This window comes from Felis catus, chromosome B2 (genome assembly GCF_018350175.1).
Source record: "Felis catus isolate Fca126 chromosome B2, F.catus_Fca126_mat1.0, whole genome shotgun sequence".
Taxonomy (NCBI): Eukaryota; Metazoa; Chordata; class Mammalia; order Carnivora; family Felidae; genus Felis; species Felis catus.
The window spans coordinates 17,865,650-17,889,613 of record NC_058372.1 but is presented as its reverse complement, the minus strand read 5'-3'; the positions used below and the strand labels follow the sequence as shown (position 1 = coordinate 17,889,613).

Sequence of the window (23,964 nt, the reverse complement as noted above, 5' to 3'; positions counted from 1 at the left end):
AAAATAAATAAACATTAAAAAAAATAATAAATAAAAACATTTTAAAAAAATAAAAAAAATAAAAAAGAATATCCCAGTAGATTACCATAGTGATCCTCAGGTGGTTTTTGGGTCCAATACCAGAAAACTATCTATCTATTTTTTAAAAAGAATGCTTTACTTCTTTACACATTTTCAAATGATATGTAAGATCATTCAGCATAAGTTTTATAGTTCCAAAAGTTGTCCTTTGTGGCATATTATAATTATAGACATTTAAAAATAAAACTATTCCATCTCTCCTTTAACCATAACCAATGGAATCTAAGTACCATGGTGATTTAAAGAAATTTGTTTTTAATGTTTGTTTATTTTTGAGAGAGCACGTGCAAGTGGGGGAGGGGCAGAGAGAGAGGAAGACACAGAATCTGAAGCAGGCTCCTGGCTCTGAGCTGTCAGCATGGAGCCCAGTGTAGGGCTTCAACTCATGGATGGTGAGATCATGACCTGAGCCCAAGTCAGATGCTTCACCAGCTGAACCTCCCAGGTGCCCCAATACCGTGGTGATTTTGTAATATTGGTGATTTTGTAAGTAATACTGACTTACAAAATACATGAACATATTTGTAAGTAATACTGACTTACAAAATACATGAACATATTCCTTTTTAACAGCTGGAAATTTCACATTAATCTCATTTCTCTCTAAAATTTTATTTTTATTCATGTCAAAGCCCAAATTTTATCCAAGTATAATTTTAGGTTAAGAAAAACAAATATAAGTTTAGGCTTAAAAGTCTTTAAATTGACCACTCCAAAGTATGTATAAATTGAAACCTTTAAAAAATTTTTTATAACCATAGGTATGTTAAAATACTTTTTTCCTGGATTAGGTTAGTTATAATTATGACAATTCATTGTATGTAGTTAATCAAAAAAGCTGAGTAGTATAAATTTTGATTACTAAACATTAAAAGGCATTATTTTGGGGGGAAATTCATCTCACTGAGAAAGACGGCAGCTTATTCAAGCTGTCCGCGTGTCCACAAATGAATGTTGCTTATTGCTAAAATCAGGTTTCAGGACCGATTCCGTTCCTTTTTTCTGTTCCTTTTTGGAAATGTAAGCACTGAGAAACCTTGTTTAACATAAACAGATAGCTGGGAATGAAAGGTGTTTTATTACAGCTTTGTCACCACATTCTGTGAATTCTATTCAGAGTTCTAGACCAAAACTCATACAGTGATTTTAAAAACGAGTTTTGACTATCTGTCAGCTAATAATTCAATCAGGCTCTTCAGTTTTGTGAAGGTTACCACAAAATTTGGAAACCACTTGACTTCAACAGGACTTGTTCCCCAGTTATCACAATTACTCGCTCTCTCAACATTGTTCGCAACTTACGAAACTGTCTCTTGGATTGGCACCCCAGGTATAGATGATATTTTTACACTTTGGGGAAAAAGGAAACAACCATAGTAAACAGGCAGTTTGTCTTTTGTAAAGTAAGAGAATAGAGACACAGCTCAGGGAGATCCATTTTAGGGAAGAATCCACATGGAAGTCGACATCTGGCACATGACTGCCTTAAAACCACCTGTGCTCGGGGTGCCTGGGTGGCGCAGTCGGTTGAGCGTCCGACTTCAGCCAGGTCACGATCTCGCGGTCCGTGAGTTCGAGCCCCGCGTCGAGCTCTGGGCTGATGGCTCAGAGCCTGGAGCCTGCTTCCGATTCTGTGTCTCCCTCTCTCTCTGCCCCTCGCCCGTTCATGCTCTGTCTCTCTCTGTCCCAAAAATAAATAAACGTTGAAAAAAAAAAATTTAAAACCACCTGTGCTCAAGTACCAGTTCAAAAACTTTGGCGTGCCCCCCAAGGTTATCTCAGTTGGAAGAAGGCAGCTGCAATACAGTTAGAAGTCAAAACCTGCAGAAGGAAAGCAATGTAAATTTATACTTTAAGTGTGTTTTTACTTTACCTGCGTTACTCCTTTTGGAAGCAAGTTCTGCCCCCATGGGTCCCAATGACTTAGGAAATAACTGATTACTCCAAGTATATGGGTTTATATCCTTTCCACTGGCTACCAAGGACACATTCTTGGGATTTACACCTTAGAAGAACAAAATCAAAGTAGTCATTTGAAAAGTTAGGGTGTGCTCATTAACTTGACAGATAAATACATAATGCATACAAATGAAGACTAGAAATAAGTTGGAGGCGAATGGAAATAAATTTATGTCACAGTGTAGCAGTTCCTTCAATAATGTGGAATCCTCACAGTGTGTTTTGCAAACACAAGGTATTTTCTATAATACAAGTAATAATCATTGAACATTGGACATCTCTGGCTCAATGTCTTATAAAAATTGAGGTGGTACAAAAATTTTCTTCAAACTGACTTGTTTTAAGTACGTACTTAAAAATACATGGATATGCGCCAGACCCTTGAGGAACACTTAGTGTAGCCAGGAGAATTGAGAGCTTGCATGTGGTGTGTGTGCAAAGATCTCCGAAACTTATTGCATATTAGACAATAATAAAATCTAAACTCTTTACGATTTTCTGAAATCTGTGAAATGTGGAGGCAACTTTAGACTTTGGTACTAATGGTCAAAGGGTGGTGTTTTAACTTATTCTTAAGAGATTTGAAAACTTCCTGAACTTGACTTCTTTTCACTGATAATAAATTGGATGCAACTTACGAGAAGGTCAAGACATCACACAGTCTGCGTCTCTGGGTCGTACATGTGTTTTCTTTAGCAAATACAAGAGAAATCCTCACCAAGGACTACCATTAACGTAGGAAGTTAGCACCTCTTTCCGGACGGGATGAGCTCTGGCTCTTCAGAGAGTGAACTCCTCAGCAAGGTTTCACATTTATGAGACATATAATAATATCCCTTGTTTTGAAGCCATAAAAAGGCCAGGCTACTCTGTACTGAGCCTCAAAGTTACCAGTCATCAGTACTCTAATGAAACACTCCTCCATGTAAATAATTTGCCTTTCTTATCGCATAGAGCTCCTTATGGATTTCGGATTCTGATAAAAGACCTACCAGTAGAAGGCACTTGCCTGACAGTAAAGAAGATGCACTTACTAAAAAGGTAACAATAATTCATACGAAGAAGTCAATACAAGAAAATCCTTTACCCCCAAAGACAAGGCAAGGTAGGGGGGAAAAAACTAATCTCCTTAAATGAGCAGTTTTCATAAATGTAGTTCAACAAAGAATGGGCCCTGAGCAGTTAAATTATTTTGTTAATCCAGTTAGCCTTCGGATATCCCTAGTTTTTTGTTTTTGTTTTTTTTTTTTAAGTAAATATATCCATTAGCAAAACAATTGCTTCAATTTTGTCTTTTTGAACATTCCAGATTTCTTGGAAATTGACACAATCTAGAATGTGGAGTCATTTACATATTAGTTTACAAGCTTTTACTGGGCACCTTCTATATACCAAACACTGATAGGCAGAGGTAGAAATGAATATACCATCACCCCTTGCCTCAGAGGAAAGTAAATCAGTGAACACATATCTACTGAGCACCTGTCACAAGGCAGGCGTTGTGTATGGCATTGGACAAAGAGTGGTGAACAAAATAGTATCTACCCTTTTGGGTCTTAATAATCTAAGGGAAGGGAAACATTAACAGTCACAAATAGGTAATTAATGGTATATAAATTGTTTAAAGGAATCTGGTGCTGAGAGGGCAGGCAAATAACAGAAGAAACTTTAAAAGTCCCACCAGTCTTTCTTTAAAAAAAGTAATTTTAAGCTGAAATGTGAATCTGATTAGGACTCGGGAGGGGGTGGGAGCTGTGCTCCTGGGAGAGGCCACAGTGTAGGCTGGGGACCCAAGATGGGAAGGAACCCCGAGACATTCCATGGAGGGAGAAAGAAGTGGGACTGGCACAAAATAAAGCTGGAGAAGGGGGCAGGGGTCAAATCAAGTAGGGATTTGTGTGCCAGGTTAAGAAATTTAAAATGCAGTGGGAAAGGCAAGTGTAGAAATAACACAGCACGTTGAATACACAGGGTGGAAGGAAGGACAGAGGCGCTAAACGGACTTGAGAAGGAGCAGGGTTTCAAAAGTGTTGAGAAGGAGCGGCCCTCCCCGCCTGCGAGGTGGCATCGGTTTGTGCCAGAGAGCCCAGTCCTGGGAGCAGGGAGTGAGACCAGAGGGCACCCCCAGAGATGGTTTTCACTTCCATCGCACACTGTGCCACTCCCTTACGCGATAATTAAGTACCTAAGGCTTACAGGGTGAGCGGAGAGGTGAGTGCAGTCCCACTGTAAGTAACAGAAAACAGTCTCAAAGTCTTGCTCCAGTAAACAGCTGGTCAGTAGCAGGTCAATAACTAGGACTCTTGCGTCCCTCTCCCTGCAGGCCAATGTCACAGATCTGCCAAGTCTTGTAGAATAATGCCATGCTGCCCTGAAAGTATATGGTACATTTCTAGAGCTCCCATGATCCTAAAGATTGACGCTTAAGAATCAATTGATGCTTTTATGCTTGGCTTTATGGTAAAAAAAAAAAAAAAAAAGCCCCCAAACATATTCTTTTTTTTTTTTTTAATTCCTAAAGATACTTAATTATAAAAATAACTATGGATCGTAAATGTCAAGCATCATTTCTTATTTCGGTTTCTATCCTCTGCAGTCATTGCTGGCTCATGACAGGAGCTCAGTAAATGTTTGTCTGAGTGACTGAACTGAGCTCAATTCTAGTTTCAAATCTCATCCAGCTCTAGAGAGGCATCTTCAAGGCAAAAAAATGCCAACAGGGGAACAGGAAGACTCAAGTTTAGATTTCAAGCAGTTCTAATTTCAAGTCTATTTAAGGTCTCAATTATAGCCATGCTTCTGACCCACAGTAATTTGCAGGATCTGATAGATCTTTCTAGTTAAAAAGGAAATGACCAGACCAGTTTCAGGTATCCTGAAATATGTCCCAGAAAACCACATTAGGGAGCAGAACTATGAAAACAGAGTGCTTTGGATCCATTTATCCTGATAAAAACTTACAGTTGCCTTTCCCACCGCCAGAGGGCTCCCTTGTACAGATAAGAAAATATCGATTTGCTATAGGATTGATTTATGTTTAAACAGGGGAAAATATCCCCCATGAATCTGTCTTCTGGGAATTTTGTTACATCCCTGCTTTTGCAGCAGGATCGGAACTCCCCATGGTATCAACACCAAAATGTCACAGCGTAGCATCTCCAGAGTTGTCTACCTGTTCAGTCACTAACTTCTCACCTCTCATCACTTTGCAGCCCACTCCAGCCTCGTTCTCCCTCACCATTCCAGACTGAAACTGCTCGCCAAGTTTCAGGTCCTTCAGGGACCTCCCCACTGTTCAGTTTAATTAGGCATTTCTGTCCCTTCTCATAACCGCTAAGCAGCAAACTCTTTCCGGGAAATGTTTCACAAGCATCTCGACTCTAACCGCCCGCATGCAAGCCTGACCACCTCTTTCCCGCCCAATCCTGTTCCCCGTCGGTCTTCCCCATCTCAGAGCATAGCACCACCATCCACCTAGGATTCAAGCCACAAACTGGCTTTTGTCTTTTTCTTTTCTACAACATCCATCAGCAAGACCATTTCCAAAATCTATCAGGAGCCCTGCTCCCTCTCAGTCATCATCCTCGTTTCCCTGGGGGACCACAGTGGCTTCCAGCTGGCCTCCCTGCTTCTGGTCTTGCCCTGTGTGATCCACCCTTTACACAGTCTTTTTAACATGTATGTCACATGTCACCACTCACCTCCCAAGGTTCCCCCCAAAGGCCTCCTTCGGAGCTGGAATAAACCCAAAATTCCTTCCCCTGCCCTCACGGCGCTGTCTTACCGGAATACTGCTGGCTCTCCCCACCTCACCCCTCCTCACTCTCTCCTAAGCTCTTGTAAAATCTAAATGTGCGGCCTGGTGTTCTATTCAGAGAAGCCAGTGTCTTTCCCTCCACCTAAAACTTCTTTTCTCAGCTCTTCATCTTTCCCTCTTTTTGGACTAAAGATAAATCTGTATAGATATATGGTCACTTAAAAATTGATTCCCTTTTAGGCTAGGTTGAATTTAAACTTTTCTTTTTAAAGTGGACTTTGAGGAGAAAATGCTACCTGCAGGCGTGACATAAACTACCCACCATCTGTCTAGATCTTTCTCCTAAGCTCTGGATTCATATATTGAGTCGTCTCCTAGATAGATCAACTCAGATGTTCACTAGACATCCCGACCCCAACTCCCGAGATACCCTAGTTACGCACATCCGTCCCCTCCTGATCTCCCCCTTTCTCGGGTAAAGTCACCCCCCCCCCCCCAGGGACAACACTGATTCCTCCGTTCTTTACCACCACCCGTGCCCATCTGTCAGCAAGTCCTGTCTTTCCACTGCTCAAATACATGGGAGATTTTACCCATTTCTGTGTCCACGTTCACCGTTCTGGAACAAGCCATCACCCTCTCGTTCCAGACACGTGCAGTGGCCTCTTGAGCCCCTAGTATGCTCTACCCACAATGATCTTTCAAGAACACAATCCCGATCATTTAGGAAACAGTGTAAAATGCTACATTTTATAAAACGGTGTCGCGGGGGTGCAGAATTGTTTTAATAAAACTTAGCGCTTGTAAAGGCAGAGCTTTGGCGGGAGAGGGAGGTATTTTTTTTTTTTTTTTGAAGCCTATTCTCATCTTTTTGGTTGCCAGGCATTTCTTGAGCAGACTTCCCCGAGGCAGGGGACCCAGAAAGTACTTGGGAACAAGCACTGACCAGGCTGAGCCGGCAGAGAGCGCTGTTTCAGTGGTGCCCTTTCTGCAAATATTCCAGGACGCTTAAGCCTGACCCCTCCCCTAGTTAGCATTAACGTTGTATGTTCTCTGCTCACCTGGAAGGTATCTGGATTGCTTCAAGTAGTACTGCTTAGCGGTGGAAGCAGTCGACAGTTCAGAATCCGATTTCTGGGAACCGGCAGCGGGTAAGCTCTTGTTTTCCCCTGCTGAGTGGTGCGAGGCTGAGGGCACCGACTCTGGAAGCCTTGAAAGTCCACAGAAGGTGGCATCACTACTTGAAACATGAGACGACGGCAGCTACTGCGTCCCCCACCCGCCCCCTGCGCGTCTCTTCAAACCGGGCAAAGCCACCCCACTCAACACGGTTCCCATCAGAGTCCTTTTGCTGACGCTCCCGACTTCTCCCCCGAAAGGTATCAGGCAGCCTCTGGAATCATTTCTGATACCAGCCATGATGTGACAGAAAGCTTTATCGCCGAGCAGCAAACTGCCTGCGTATAATGTTTCTGGCTCCCCAGCCCCGGCTGCGGTGGTGGGTTTATCCTGTGGGAGGACCGTCGTGGCCACCGTCCCTGCCTACTCACGTAACGTCTGATCAGTAAGGCCGTCTGGGTCCCCTTCGGAGGCGGACGCTGGCCTGGCTGGCCCTCTGAGCTGCTGGCTGCCCCCACCCGCTCAGGGGTAGTTCTAGACACAGGCAGGGGGCCCCTTTCATTCGAAACGGCCCCACCCGTTCCTGCCTCCTTTCCCTTTGGCTCAGCCCATTGTAGTCATGCCAACCGCTGAGATTCGCCCCACTTTCGAGACCGCTCATTCCAGAAAGCCTCCTCTGCTCGAAGTGCTCTGCTGCCCCTAAACAGGACTTTTGAGCTCTTTGCAGCTCCTTCGTTAGCAGCACTCCGTGCACGCTCTGCTCTGATGTCATGCTGACTCGAAGGTCTTATTTCTGCCGCTATACGTTTGATGGGCTGCAGACACACCACATCCTGTTCCTGCCGTGGCTTAATACATCTCTGCATTTAGTAAACGTCTACCGAGCGTGCGCGCAAGTATAAACATCTTGCTTTTGTTGACTTTAAAAGAGACCACCTCATCAGTAAAAGTTGCACACTTTAGCATTGGGTCTTTTGTATTCTTTATGAGGAAGCCTAGGCCGCCAGAGGAACTGAGCAGACAACAGCAGGGTCCATTCAGTGCGCCGAGTGTTTGAGCTCTTATTGCTTAAGAAATAGTGTGGTGCAAAAAAAGAGACAGAGGTCTAGTTTGGGATTAGGCCTCGTCTGACTTTAGGCAACCTGTCCCTTCAACCTATCTGACTCTCAGCAGTCTACTCTGCAGATAGTTGTACTGGAGTATGAAGATTACAAATTAAAATTTAGGTAGGCGCTTAATAAATGGAAGTATCTTAATCATTATTGTTATGTCTAAATCGTATAAAGCCATTTGAAGATACCAAAAAATAAAAAATAGAAGAAATACATTAAAAATTGATTGTCATACAGTTTTTCGAACGAATTTCAAGAGAAAAGGAATCATTTCCTTGCCAGAATTAAGTATGTGGACTACAAACTCGATCTATAGGTTTGGATTCAAATCTCTTCTACCCCTAAAAGTACGTGATAAAATTCAGCTGGAATTAGAACGTCATGGGTTAAAAAAAAAAGTTTTCAAGTCATCTACAGAGTAGGCCAACGCAGACACGAAGAATTATTTTTAAAAAAAGGCATTATATAGCTCTCTACACGTCTTTAGGATGTTGACATCTTTAAGCTGACATCTATAATTTCCCATCGTAAATTAAATCATTTTATTTCTTGTTTCTTGTTAACAATAGGTGGAAAACAGTAAATAATTTATAAAGTGAAATATTATGAGGATTGACTGTAATTGGAGTATTTCATGGTACGACTTGATAAAATAAGTCTTAACTTATTCCCTTATTCCATACCCTTATTCCGTAAACACTCTGAATCTTCAACAAATTATGTACAATGTATATCTGTAGGTTTTGAAAAATCAGACAGTTTCACAGAACATTCTGGTACACTTAAAAGAATAAGCATCACTGGGTCCTGGTGCTTTAGTGGTTCTGAATCTCCGTGCTTTCCAACACGTGCTTTCCAAATAGGCTAAAATTCCCTATTTCTAATGTGGGCTTTTCCCTTGAAGAGAAATACTATAGGACAACAAAGCCTTCCAAGTGGAAGGTGTTGGTCGTGTGACTTCTCCTTTTGCTTAGCATCTCAAAAGTTGTTTGGCCTTCCTGCCGCTCACATATGAAAATGCTAAGAGGTGTGACTTTCCACAGGGGGATTAAGCAGGTTTATTCTCAAGTTCATGTATTTTAGGGAAGGGTCCCTATGGAATTTGAGAAACTAGAAACGTATTGACTGAGGATTATCCAAGCATAGGTCCCCCTCACAGAATCTCCATGTACCTTCAGAGATATGTGGACCCCAAGGGAATGCCAGATAGCTATTAGATAAAATTCCCTGCCTCCTGCCAATATGTTTTTCTCCCTATTCTTTTATTCCAGAGAGAGAGAGAGAGAGAGAGAAAGAGGGAGAGAGAAAGACAGTATTTCCCCACACATTGGTTCACAACGTTTAACCCACCCTCACCTCAAAGGTGAATAGTGCACTCGTGAATACTGGGCTTAGAGAAAGACAGGGGGCTGCTGGAGACGTTAAACTTCCAGGAAAAGTTTAGGAAGTGATCCCAAAGGTTTAGAATAGCAAACAAACAAATATGAACGCCATGGGAAGAAATCATTGCCTCTGTAGGTTGTGCTTTGCTTTCTTCAAATAGGCATGTGGATTTCAGATGGGAATCGTGGGACCGTATTTCATCAGGGTACGCTCAAAACTTAACAAGAGCCCTTCCCTCCACGTGCCTGCAGCACTCAGCCATTAATACTGAGCATCTTTACCGTGAGAAGCCAAGACTCTTACCTTCCCAGAGGTACGTGTACAGATTTGGGGTTTATGGAAGAGAACGATATTAAGCTACTTATTGCCTTTAATGTCTCCCTGCATTTGTACGTCCTGAGTGACATAAAGTTGATACATGATAAAAATAGATTTTCCTGAGGGATGTGAAATCTTACCGGAATGGGGTATCTTTTTTCCTCTTTTCTTTGAATACACCCATGCTCGGCCGCTTGGAATAGGAGGCTCCAAGATCGTAATCCTCATACTCTTCCCAGCTGTCTCCAGACTTGAACACCGTCTGACCCCAGCGCCTCCTAGCACTTTTGTGCCCCAGGGTACCATTTGGCTTCTGTGGTGGAAAATCAGTCATCATCATCTCTAATCATTTGCTGAATGCCTTTTGTGCACAAGCTACTCTACCTTATACTAAGAGTACCTGATCTCGAGGGGCCTTCCATATCGTTAAGATAACACGTACACACGTTGAAAAGTGTTAGCAAAAATAGGTAACACGTGCTAAAAACAGGATAGGGGTTCCGAGGAAGGAGAGATCTCTGACATTGGGTTGGGGGAGGACTCGAATACTTAAGGATCAGAACTGCTCATCGCTGTATAATTTGGAAAACTGCCATGTGTGTGACTGTCTCTTTGGGCAAGTGACTGAACGTTTCAAAGGCTCGGTTTCCTCCTCCTTAAATGGTGATATGCAATGCTTATCTAATTAGTGTTTCTGAATTGAATAGTAAAATACATCGGAAGTCCTTAGGTTAGGGCCTAACGCGTGATGAGAGTCACTGAGGTGGTACGATTGTTATTACTATTATTGTTGTTGTTCCAGAGTTTGGAAGAGGGAAAGAGGGTGACTTGCTGATAGAAAAGTGCCAGAGTGTGTTCTGGGAAGGAAGGGTGGTTGGTGCTTATCAAGGCAGAGAGTTGGTGCTAGAAGTAGTGAAAGGCAGGGTTGCAAGGACAGACTGATGCTGGGGTCTGAAGGCCGTCCAGCGTCTGCCTAATGAGCTGCAGCTCTCCTGTGAGCAGTGGAAAACACTGGGTGTTTTTTGAGCTAACAAGTGAGGAGATACAGGCAGCATTCCCGAAGGCCAGACTCTTCAGATAGGAGGCCTTTGCAGTTATACTGGCATGCAGTGGCAAGGGCAACAGATTCCTAGTCGTTGGAATGCTCGGGAAAGAACACGTGTGCTCTTAACAAGGAATTAAAGGCCTGGACTTTGCATCTATGTGAACAGATGCGAGAGAAGAGTGTGGCAGCACGTGGCGCAGCAGTGTGCTTCAATACCTGAAGTCCCAGCTGCCTTTGCAGCTGTTTGTAGCCATGTGACACAATCTAGCCAATGAGTTGTCAGCGGAAGTCTACTAGAGGGATTTCTGGGACAGCTAGCATGACATGCCGGTGGTTTTTTTTTTTTTTTTTTATGTCTATTTATTTTTGAGAGAGAGAGAGAGCGAGCTCAAGCGGGGAAGGGACAGAGGGAGAGAGAGAGGGAGACACAGAATCCGAAGCAGGCTCCAGGCTCTGAGCTGCCAGCACAGAGCCCGACGTGGGGCTCGAACTCACAAACTGTGAGATCATGACCCGAGCGGAAGTCGGACGCTTAGCGGCCTGAGCCACCCAGGGGCCCCATCACTCTTCCCTCTTCTAGAATGCAGATGCCATCCCAAAGGGACAGCAGCCATGTTGTGGCCATAGGAAGGAAAGCCGCTTGCTAAGCATGGTACAACAGGAAGGCAGAAGCGGTCTGGTTCCTTCTACAAGCTGCCGCAGCCCTGGTTTGGCCCACCCCTGGCTTCTTGTCATGTGGGAAAACAACCCATTACTGTTGGAGCCTCAGTGGCCGGGTTCCCGTCGTAAGTCACTGAGTGTAATCCTAATGGATGCAGAGAAGGAAAGGCAGGAATCATTTCAGGATGGGGGCCCTGTCAACAGAAATAAGGAACGAGGAGGAAGACTTGGCTTGGATCAGAGAGTGGTTTTATTCAAATTTATTTGGGGTGTTTTTGGGGTTTGTGAACCGAGGAGTCCAAAAGGCAATTGAAAATTAGGGAATTTGGAAGCAAGGTCAGCAAATACAGTTATCTCTGGAGCACAATGTTGAAAGAATGGATATACCATTGCTTGGAGCCCGTGGTGTCACAGTGATGGCCCATGACGAAAACGGTATTTGCCAACTTCTGTTATTGTTTTCTTTGCCAGGGAGAATGAGCTCTAGACTAAGGAGAATAAAAAGCTATCAGGTCCCAGATAAGCAGAGCTGATCAAAGGTTACACTTAGCTGAGTTTGAGGCTCTGGTTTTGGTGGAATGGTTTTTTAGGGTGCTGAGTCTGTGTGCTTCTGAACAGTGTCAGTAACATCAAGTCGTATGCCTGAGAAGACCGGAAAGGGGCAAATGTACGTAATTTTTGTAACGTAGAAGGTGGAGTTTTGCCAACTCCACTTTAATACGTTTGGTATAGGATGAGGACAAAGATTCGAAAATCAGTTGCTAAAGGGAAAGTTTTTGAGCATCAAGGGAAAGGAGTGGCAGACCACGTAGGCAACCATTTTTTATAAGAAGCACACAACGTATGTAGTCTGCGTGGCCTTCGACAAAATGGGTGACAGGGTCTTTGAGGCTATCCGTGAAGCGACAAAAGGACAACAAGGCAGGGTCAGTACTGCTGGACCCCCCCCCCCCCCAATTTATAACCCACGTCTAATGTGATGGTATTTGGACAAGTGGCCTTTGGAAGGTAACTGGGGATTAGTGCCCTTATGAAAGAGACTCCAGAGAGCCTGCTTTCTCTCTCTGCCGTGTGAGGACAAAGCAAGAAGGTGACATCCACAAACCAGGAAGAAGGCCCTCCCTAGGAATCACATTGGCTAACGCTCTGATCTTGGACTTCCCAGCATCTAGAACTGTGATAAAATAAATTTCTGGCTTAGAGCCACCCAGTCTATGGCATTTTGTTATAGCAGACTAAGTACGTAGTTCGGTACTCTGACCAAGAGTGCTGCCAGTGGATCAATGTCCATCTAGAAGAAAGTCCTAGTGGCCTGCCCAAGGGCTCACTGCCATTCTGTTCATCATGAAGGTATAGGGCTAGGGTATTGGGTACTTTAACTTAGTGCATACCAGGGCTGGGCATAGTACATGGCACTTAGTAGATACTCAGTAAATATTCTTTTTCTTTTCCTCTCAGTATGAGTCAACATTTGATGGGCCTTCCAAGAAAAAAACAAAAATGTAATCTTTGGTGGCATGAGTGGATGGACCTCTGGTTCTGGGATGTTGGAGGTGATTCACCATGGTTTATACTCCCTGCCTGCTGTTCACCACTGGTTCTGGCAGCCTCATTCTAACGGGGAAGCAGGATGGTAAGGGGGACTCAACAGCTCCTTCCTACCCAGGAACCAAGGATTACTCAGTCATTGGTGAATGATGTCATGTGCGGAGCACATGGGGGGACCGGGGATGTTTCTCCTAGAGAAAAGGGCAGGCAGTATAAGGGCTATTTTCAAGTATCTGAATGGCTGCCTTTTCTCAAAGAGTGATGAACTTTTATTAAAAGCTAAAGAAGACCAGAGTTTAGCTCAGTATAAGGAAGAACTTTCTAATAGTCAGAAATGCCCCAAAGGTGATGTGGATTCCTCAGGACCCTGGGGGTGCTGAACAGAAATAACGTGGACAATTATTCACTCATTTGTTCAACAGATATTTGAGAATTTACCGTGTGCCAGGCACCATTCTGGGTTTGGGGCCTGTACTGATAAACAAAACAGACAACATCCCTGACCTCATGAAACTTACATTCCAGTAGGAAGAGCCAGATAATAAACAATACACATAAGATACACATAATTAATTGTATGTTAGAATACGTCAGGGCTTTGCGAGCAGGGCTTGCTTCTATAGGGGTGGCAGGAATGAATAAGGAACTAGGCAGTTTTCTCTCAGATCAGTCCTACAATGCCCATAACGCAGTGCATTTGGGAGTATACATCTTGAGGAGCCAGTAATGTGGCACATGACGAGCTCCCTGAACCGACCAAACAACCGAAGTCGGAAGAGGAAGTTTTTATACTATGCCTGACACTTAAAAAAAAAAAAAATCTGTTCATGTTCAATAGTATTTAAAACCAGTATAAAATTACTGTTAAAATCCTTAAGATTTTAGGGTCAGCTCTCTTGAGTCCCATATTCTATTAAATGCTTTCAGTTCTTCTGTAAGTAACTGTTAAAGTCTGTAACATCAAAACTTTATTACATTAGTTTTGGTAGTTTTTCTTTTCATAAACCATATTAGAATTTTAAGTTATCTCATGCTAAGCCCCGGCCAGAGGAAGCAAGGACTTTAACATAGAATCATATTTTACATCTTAAAAAAAATTTTTTTTAGGGGGCGCCTGGGTGGCTCAGTCAGGTAAGCGTCCAACTTCAGTTCAGGTCATGATCTCATTGTTCCTGAGTTCGAGCCCCGCGTCAGGCTCTGTGCTGACAGCTCAGAGCCTGGAGCCTGCTTCGGACTCTGTGTCTCCCTCTCTCTCTCTCTCTCTCTCTGTCTTTGCCTTCCCCACTTGTGTGTGCGCGCGCTCTCTGTCTCTCTCTCTCTCTCTCTCTCTCTCTCTCTCTCAAAAATAAACAAACATTTCTAGCATTTTTAGGAATGCCTAGAAAACAAAAGCCTAACCGCACCAAACTACTGCATATAAAGGATCTTCACGGGCTACTTACGGCCGGCATGTTTTTGACGATGCTTGGAAATAGCGTCTGTGGCTGTTTCTGCTGCTTTGGCGCGTGCAGGACACTCGTGTTCTGTGGCGGCTGGATGGACCGCAGTGGCTGGTGGCTGTTCTTCGGCTGCGGCTGTCTGACAGTCTGCTCGTTTATGTCCGGCAGAGGCTCAGGTTCTAGATCATCTAAAGATGGCTTCGGCTCTGGTGGTTGCACCTGCTTACTGTGTAAAGATTGTTTTGATTCCAGATGATGCGAGGAAGGGCCCAATACTTGACCAACTTGAAAATACGGGTGTTTCAGGGCCTACAAAAAGCAGGGAAACAAGAAATGGAAAACGGTCTCACCGACACGTAATTGTAGCAAACAGTCTATTTTAATGATGTTTAAACTTGAAATGTTCCCTCGGAAACATTCAGGTTTATAGTGCCAATGGAAAGTTTTTAATTAGCTTTTAACGTCTGTGTGCAGAAATCTTCATCCAACTTTCTGATTGTTTTTAAGGTTCTTGATATACTATGTTGCAAAACTGTTTTCCATTACTTAGAGAAATAGCTTTTCAAAGGTTTTGTTTTTTGTTTTTTGTTTTTGCATTTTACCATGGGGAACAAGGGGGGGGAACATCAAAAAAATATTTTTGGTAATTTTTATTTCTTTTTCTTTGATTTTTTTTATTAAAAATTTTTTAATGTTTATTTTTGAGAGAGAGAGAGAGAGAGAGAGAGAGAGAGAGAGAGAGAGAGAGAGAGAAAGAGAGAGCATGAGTGGGGATGGGGCAGAGAGACAGGGAGACACAGAACCAGAAACAGACTCCAGGCTCCATGCGGGGCTCGAACTCATGAACTACAAGATCATGACCTGAGCCAAAGTCGGACACTCAACCGACTGAGCCACCCAGGTGCCCCTCTTTTTCTGTGATTTTTTAAAAAAAAATGTAATTTATTTTGAGAGAGAGTGTGTGCCTGAACAAGGGAGGGGCAGAGAGAGAGAGGAGAGAGGAGAGAGGAGAGAGGAGAGAGGAGAGAGGAGAGAGGAGAGAGAGAGAGAGAGAGAGAGAGAGAGAGAGAGAGAATCCCAAGCAGGCTCCACGCTGCCAGCATAGAGCCTGATGTGGAGCTCGATCTATCAAACCATGAGATCATGACCTGAGCTGAAACCAAGAGTAGAATGCTTAACTGACTGAGTCACCCAGGCACCCCTTTCTGTGACTTTTTAACATGTCTCATGCCCATTCTTCTTTTTTAGGTAAGAGTTAAAGAGTTTTATTGCATTTTTATTACAAAAGTAACCAATATTTAGAAACATTAGAAAATACACTGCCACATTTGTTAAAAAGATTTGTTGCTATTTGCCTTCTAATCTTAAGATTTTTATAAGAGAAAATTTTAATTTTATGTGATCAAATCTGAGCTTTCCCTACACAGAACAAACTGTTGGTCACCCGGAGGGGAGGGAGGAAATAGGGGGAAATCAGTGAAGGGGATTAAGGAGTGCATTTATCATGATGGAATAAAAAAATCTGAGTTTTCCCTTTGTGGCTTCTTCTATTACTTTTATTCTCCTCTATTTCTTAGCCTGAGATCAGATACTCACCTATAATTTCTCTAGTTCTTAATAGTTTCGTTTGTCCTTCTTATTATTTAAACCTTCTGTGATTTACTTGAAAAATTGAGAAGTATGGTGAGAAATAACCTAAATTTACTTTTTTCCAAAGAATTAACTAATTGTCCCAGTGATGGTACCCCTCCCCCCCCCAATTTGTGATGCCATATGTACCCTCTGCTGACTTACAGCTTTTGCAACTCGGAGCTGTCTGCCCATTCGTATGCTAGTACCTTCACTGTTGTAATTACTGTCACTTTACAGATTGTTTTAATATTTGATAGGACAAGCTGTCTGCCCCACCACTGTCCTCCAATTACTTATTCAAACCTGTCTTGACTATTCTTTCCCATTTGTTCTTCCAGTTCACCTTTCGAGAACATTTCTCAACCTTATTTCTGAAATAATGTTTTGGTAATTCAATTTTTTTTTTTTCTTATTTTAGAGAGAGAGAGTGCGAGCCGCGAGAGGGGTAGAGAGAGAGAGAAGGAGAGATAGAGGATCTTAAGCAGGCTCCATGCTCATTGTGGAGCCCAAAGCGGGGCTCGATCCCACGACCCTGGGATCATGACCTGAGCCAAATCCAGAGGTGGACGCTCAATCGACTGAGCCACCCAGGTGCCCCTGTTTTGGCAATTTTAATACTGAATTTATATTTAAATAACAATAAGTATACGCTAAAGCTTAGATTTTTTAAATCTAAGCCCTTTGCAAACACAACCATGGCATTTTCAAGACTGCGACTCCAGAAAACACCTGTAGGATGTAGAAGGGCTAGTCACAGAGGAGCCAAGCGAGGGTACCACCTGCTGCCCTCTGGTGGGGGCTGCAGAGTGAACAATATTCTAGTCCTATGGAGGGATGACACTGTTGTGTGGAGTGAACAAGGACCCGCCTCTAAACCACAGGAGAGCACAGAAAATCTGTTTCCTAGCTGAAGAGATGCCTCTCTACTACCAGTGATGAGTTTCTTCCTAATTCTCTGTCACATGCCTGAATTTTTTTTAAATATATTTTTTAATGTTTATTTATTTTTGAGAGAGAGAGAGAGAGAAAGAGAGACAGACCATGAGCGGGGGAAGGGAAGAGAGAGAGAGAGACAGAATCCTAAGCAGGCTCCAGGCTCTGAGCTGTCAGCACAGAGCCCGACGCGGGGCTCAAACTCACAAACAGTGAGATCATGACCTGAGCCAAAGTCGGATGCTGAACTGACTGAGCCACCAGGCACCCCCTGAATTTTTATCATTAGAGAAATTGATCTCTCTCAGCCTCAACCTCATTTGAACCACCAGACACAGAACATCATTGTTGTGGCTGTCTTCTCAATTCTCCCAGGCATCTTGTAGGCCTAGAAATTAATTCATGACATATTGGATGCCTTAGGGTTTTGGGCTTACTTCTCTTGGTAAAACCCTGGTTGAGAATAGACTTGTCTTTGTAAATGAAAATATTCCGGGTATTGTAAACCCTCAAAACAAAAAGGGAAGGGAAGGGAAGGGAAGGGAAGGGAAGGGAAGGGAAGGAAAGGGAAGGGAATGGGGGAAGGAAGGAAGGAAGGAAGGAAGGAAGGAAGGAAGGAAGGAAGGAAGGGAACAAACACCGTACCAGGGGATTCATCTTACCTGGCTTGCTGTCGGTCGCTTCTTTGGATCCCAATTTAACATTTCAGTCATTAGCTGAATAGCTTCATTACTGGCGTTGGGAATAAGAGTTTTTAAGTTTATAGGAACACACTGGGGAAAGCGGAAATTCATAGAGGATGCAAGCTGGTACCCTTCTGGCCAGTCACTCTATTTAGGGAATATATAAGTGGGTGGGACGGGACAGGAAAAAAAAAAAAAAAAAAAAAAAGAAAAGAAAAGAAAAGAAAAATGGTTTTTAGTAATCAATTTAAAAACACAGAAATAATATAAAATCACTGGCGTATGAAAATGTTAGTGTTGACTACCATAAATAGATGAAAGAATGAAACACCAGACCACGTATACAATTCAGTGCTACGGAGAGTATAGAAGGAATATAGAACTGTTAGGAAAAAATGAGAAGGCACTTCTATAAATTTCAGAATATCCAACTCTTGTCTGGTGTTTGGACCTTGAGGATGATATCCAGGTGACTTTGAATAAACAAGGACAACTGATACACAAAGCGGCTGATCATCCCAAAGACCCTTATTATATGTTATATACATCCCATCCAGTGTTAAAAACTGCACATAGCTGGGAAATGACAAATTGTAGTAAATCTCTAATAACTGTTTACTTGTCTGATGTTAACTACAAGGCACATGTGAATACAATTAGGATGTAATGATAATGATACATATTTATTAAGTACGTATCAGAAAGTAAGGTCTAGCTGAATGCAATAGTTAATTGAAAAGTAGTCGGTTCAAGACATCACATGTCCAGGGCAGAGGTACATAGAAAGAAACACGAAAAGCTTAAGCGAAAATGGTCCAGGACACCTGGGATTAATGAGGCGATGCCAATGAACATTCAGAGAGCAAGTAGGAGAGTCTAAGCAAGGATATCTGTGCAGTCAGCAATGCTAAATATAGAGTATTCCCTTAAGTTCTTAAAGGCAAGAATCTTTTCTTCTTTAGTCTGGTGGGGACTCTGGCTTCTCATCCCACCCAATTAAAAAAAAAAGGATTATAAGAACAAATAACCATTAAAACATAAGCCTATTTGAAAATGAAAGATACCAGATAGCCAAAGTAAAAGTTATAAATAACCAAAAGTTATAACAACTTAAGGACGAGAGTACTCACTTTTTTGGGAGTCCCTAAAACTTGGCAAATCTTAAAGATTTCATCGACCTCACTTGTCCCTGGGAAAAGTGGTCTTAATGTATACAGTTCGGCCATTATACTCCCTACAGCCCACACATCAATGGGAGAGCTATAAACCGAAGATCTTAATAAAACTTCAGGAGCACGATACCTATGAAAATAGAAAACAAAAGAAAAGAGGCCAATTTGACTGTGGGTTCAAAGATGGCGTGGCAGTAAGGTTCTATTCTGTTTGGTCACGCATTTCAACCAAGGGATCGTCATGAAGTGCTTTCTGTGCATCCGGCATTTATACAATGTGTTGGGGTTACGTTGGACGTAACATATCTTCCCTGACCACAAACAGTTGGTGGAGCTGGAGACAAATTTAAATGAAGTGTCCAAGTGGCCTAAGATAGGAACTCAAATGAATAAATATGGAAATAAATGCTGTAAGACACGGTTGGGGGGTGGCGGGGAGAAGGGCTCTGAAGGGAAGCAGATACATTCTGAATGAGAACAGTTGTATAATTTTACCAAGCACTGTATCCATGCTATATTTATATGAAGGATAGAAAACAAAAGATTAGCAAAGATTGTCCCTAAGTAGTGTGGGGTTTTTTTCCTTCTTTTTACTTATCAGGTTGAAAGTGCTGATTCCTTCAACTGATTCCATTCCCTTAACTAACATGTATTTTCATGGAGAAAAATACACTATTTACGAGAGCAAAGCTACCTGGTAGGAAATATTCTCACTTCTCACTTCTTTTTTTCCATATTGAAATGTGTAGATTTTTCAGCCCAAATGTGTCACAGTGTGTGTGTGTGTGTGTGTTTTTGTTTTGTTTTTTTGTTTTTTTTTTGCTTCTATCCCGAGTACCTTTCTTTGACAGGTTTATTGAGATATAATTCACATAATGTCATAACATACAACTCTCCATTTAAAAGCGTATGACTCAGGGGCTTTAAGTATATTCGTGGAGTGTGTAATCCATCATCACAATCAACTTTGACCATTTTCATTGCCCCCCAAAGAAACCCCATACCTCCCCCAAAACCCTGTATTCCCAGTGCTCTAGCTTTACCAGTGGAACCACACGCTTTCTGGTCCTTGGTGACTGGCCTCTTTCACTTAGCATGTTGTCAAGGTTCGTCCATGCTGTGGCACGTATCAGTATTTCATTCTTCTTCCTGCCGAATCGCATTCCATGATATGGCCCTAGTATACCTTATTTATCCACTCACCAGTGGACGGGCACTTGGGTTGTTTCCAATTTGGGGCTATTATAAGTAGTGCCGTTGTGAACATGCATGTGTAAGTTTCTGTGTGGATGTGTGTTTCCATTTCCCTGGGCTACATACCAGAGAAATGTGTGTGGAGTTGCTGGATCACGTAGTAACTGGATGTTTAACCCCTGAGGAACCACTGACTCTTTTGCACCATTTCACGCTCACACCGTGATGTGTGAGGGATCCGGTCTCTCTGCGTCCTTGCCAATGCTTGTTACTATGCCTTGAGCTTTTTGTGAGATAAAATTCATTGTTTTGAATGTTTTGCCAAGTTTGGATGCTGAAAACAAGTCTCAATTTCATTCCGTTTCAGTATGGAACCTAAATTTACCCAGATGAAAACAGATACTCAACCCAAAACACAACTGAGGTTCCCCCATATCAATTAGTGCTGACTCCAATCTTCCAGTTGCTCAAGAAAAAAAGAAAAAAAACAACCTGAAAGTCTCTGACTCCTTTATCTGACACCCCACATCTGATTCACCAGGAAGTCACGGTTGCGCTGCTTTAAAAATACCACCTCCGTGGCCACCAGATCCAAGCCACTGTCACTTCCTGCCAGAATTACTGTAACAGTCTCCTGCCTGGTCTCCCTGCTTCTTCCCTAGCTCCTCGGAAACCTGTTTTTAATACAGCAGTGAGAGTGGTACTTCGAAGGCATGTCAGATCATATCACACCTCTTCTCAATACCCTCCGGGGGCTCCCCAGTTCAACCGCCCGGATTAACAAGCCACCACAGTCCTTACAATGACCTGTAAGGACCCATGAGGTCTGGCCACTCCATACCCTCTCTCGCCTCATTTCCTCCTACAGTCGTCCCTGTTCATTCTGCTCTTGGCAGAATTCACGCATGGCGCTCCCGTCTCAAGGCCTTTGCGCTCAGCATTTTGTCTGCGTGAAATCTCCTTCTTGCCCTGGCCTCTCCTTCTCGGCGAGAGCCTCTCTTTACAATAGCAACATGCCCTGTCCTTCCCCTACCCACCCAACTCCCCGTCCCTCTCCATATTTTATTTTTCTCCATAATAATGTATCACCACCTGATTTACCAATATGCTTCTTTTTCCTGGAATGTAACACACACACACACACACACACACACACACACACACACACAGAAAAGTGCACGTATTGTAAGAGGGCAGCTTGATGGATTTCCACAAATAGAACACAGCACCAAGTTCAAGAAAAACTGAGCGTTGTCAGCATCCCAGGAGGTCCCTCTCCCGCACTCACTGTCACTATTCACGTAACTGCTACCCTGACTGCTGACAGCATACATTGGGTTTCACTTTATATAAGTGGAATCCTACCATATGTACTTTTTTCCTGTTTGGCCTCTTGCTCTCCGCATTGTATCTGTGAGACTCAGTCGTACTGTTGTGTGTGGCTGTAGGCTTTTCATTCTCATTGCTGTAAAGCATTCTACTGGGTGAATATATTCCGCTGCTCCTGATGGACGTTTGGGTAGCTTGCAGTTTGGGACTATTACATGTCTTCTGATGAGGATGTGCATGTCTTCCTGTTGGTAATGCATGATGTTTCTTGGTTTTTGGGTTTTTTTTTTTTTAATTTTTTTTTCCCAACGTTTATTTATTTGGGACAGAGAGAGACAGAGCATGAACGGGGGAGGGGCAGAGAGAGAAGGAGACACAGAACCGGAAACAGGCTCCAGGCTCTGAGTCATCAGCCCAGAGCCTGACTCGGGGCTCGAACTCAACGGACCGCGAGATCGTGACCTGGCTGAAGTCGGACGCTTAACCGACTGCGCCACCCAGGCGCCCCAGGGTTTTGTTTTTTTTTTAAGTTTGTTTTTGAGACAGAGAGACAGAGTGTGAGCGGGGGAGGAGCAGAGAGAGAGGGAGACATAGAATCCAAAGCGGGCTCCAGGCTCTGAGCCGTCAGCACAGAGCCCGACGCAGGGCTCGAACTCACGAACTGTGAGATCGTGACCTGAGCTGAACTTGGATGGTTAACCAACTGAGCCACCCAGGCGCCCCGCCCCCCCATGATGTTTTTATTTGTTTATTGGATGTCATGTAAACATCATGAGACAGAGATTTTTTTTCCTGTGATGTTCACTTCCGTGTTCCCCGTGCCTGAGATAGAATCTAGCACATAGTACGTGCTCAACAAATGTTTGTCAAATGAATGAATCAATTAATGAAATCCTTTTTCCTTCAGAATAGTCATGACCCAATCCTTCTTTCTCCACAGAATGCAAAAGTCAGTTTTATATTTTGTTTTAAATACTCGGTATGGAACCTCCAGAAAGCAATGTAACGATCTTCTGTGGTAAAACTTCAACACAGACATAAACCTCTACAGAATTGCATGAAACTACTCACCATCGGGTAGATACATAATCAGTATATGGTGGCTGTGATCTTAATTCCCTTGCAAGTCCAAAATCAGCAATTTTCACAAGTTCTGGGCCCATACAAAGCAAGTTTTCTGGTTTCATATCCCTATGAAAAAAACCTTGGGAACAGAGAGGGAAAACAATAATTGATCATCACGTTTAAACATACTTGAAACCTAAACAAAATATAAGTGAACTTCTCTGTTGTAATTAGGAGTGTGAACTTAGGAAAAAAATAAACCCTAACTATTCTCTAAAAGGTGATGGTGGCAGGCACCCTGCGTTCAAAATAAATTGGCAAGAAAGTTCCCACTGTACCTAAGGTCATTAAAAATTCCCACTTAACACATTTTTCTATTTGTGAATCCGGTAAGTTCAAGCACTGAGCTAGACACTGGCCACATTATAATTATCTCCATTAATTTGCACAACCACCTTAAGGACGTATTATGGTCACTGCTGTGCAGCAGATGAGGAGGGGGAGGGCAGAAGAGGAGGAGCCTAATCAAAGCCCGAGGAAAGCTGCATATTCAGGCTGACGTCACTTATTTGAAAAGGCCATTAAACGAAAACGCAACTGCACCCACTTTAGCCAATTCTTTCATTTGCAGTTGTGTTATTTACCAGCTCAGTTCTCCCCTGGTAGCTGCTTTATTGAAAAGCCCAATAATTATAATGGTTATTTACCAGTTCAGTATGTAAAATAAATGGTGACTGAAGCTGAAAGGCAGATCAGTGAACGCGAGGCAGAAAACCCAGGAAGAAGGACATGAAAACCCTCTTCGTACATTTCTAAGGGCCATCTAAAGCACGCCGGTGACACACGGGTGGCCTGTATTCCATTGACCTTGCGAGGCGGGAGAGTCAAGAGGGGGCCTGGTCCCTTGTAGGATCCGCTGTAGGTGATCATTGTGGGAGCGGGTTTCACGTAGCTTCAGCCTGAACTTTTTAAGCCGAGTTTTAAGCCTAAACTTTTCTAATTCCTTCTAAGCCAGTGCGGGCTCTACATTGGTGACATCACACCAGTTTTGTACCCAGTGTCATCTGGTACTTCTTACTCAAAATAGCTGTCGAGATCCATTTCACAAACTTCCAAGGGAAATACACTGCACTTTTTTTTTTTTTTTTTTTTTTTTTTTTACCGCAGAGACAAGAACAGGAACACAGGTGGTGGTGAGTCGACTGACATAATCCGTAAAATCGTAGAGAATCAAACCAATTACATATTTGTACAGTTGAGGTTTTCCCCATCCTCACTAATATAAGGGTATTGGTAACGTGGTCCTATTTTAACTAAAATATTAGTGTTATGTTGGGACAGCCGCTGTGTTAAAAATGTTTGCTCAAAGTAGTACATCTGAGATGCTTGTCCACTGTAGCAAGAATAATGTAGCTTCTGTAAAAATATCTATTGTTCTTGGAGTCTGGCGTCCCCAGTCACTGTCATCAGTTGTGGAGCCAACTGCACATCATTCGTGTTCTTTACTTTTAATTCGTCAACCCCCAAGCCAACTT

The 23,964-nt window shown here is 42.9% G+C and overlaps 1 protein-coding gene and 1 long non-coding RNA gene across 17 annotated transcripts in view; one reads left to right on the top strand and one right to left on the bottom strand.

The window, feature by feature from the left end:
- MAK (male germ cell associated kinase) overlaps positions 1-23,964 on the bottom strand; it is a 66,949-nt gene that overhangs the window by 23,036 nt on the left and 19,949 nt on the right. For 13 of the 16 annotated variants that reach the window (XM_045057134.1, XM_019830252.2, XM_045057129.1 and 10 more), the window contains 7 exons: positions 22,436-22,568; positions 18,800-18,971; positions 17,649-17,816; positions 14,425-14,730; positions 9,870-10,042; positions 6,859-7,007; positions 1,955-2,086 (listed from right to left, as the gene is read on the bottom strand). In XM_045057134.1, coding sequence (XP_044913069.1) covers positions 1,955-2,086; positions 6,859-7,007; positions 9,870-10,042; positions 14,425-14,730; positions 17,649-17,816; positions 18,800-18,971; positions 22,436-22,568 — 1,233 coding nt within the window. The other 3 variants (XM_045057137.1, XM_045057138.1, XM_045057136.1) reach the window with 3 other exon arrangements.
- Positions 14,646-20,230, top strand: LOC123385305. Its single transcript, XR_006597573.1, has 3 exons — positions 14,646-14,783; positions 18,310-18,315; positions 20,220-20,230. It is a non-coding gene; the product is annotated as an uncharacterized LOC123385305 (long non-coding RNA).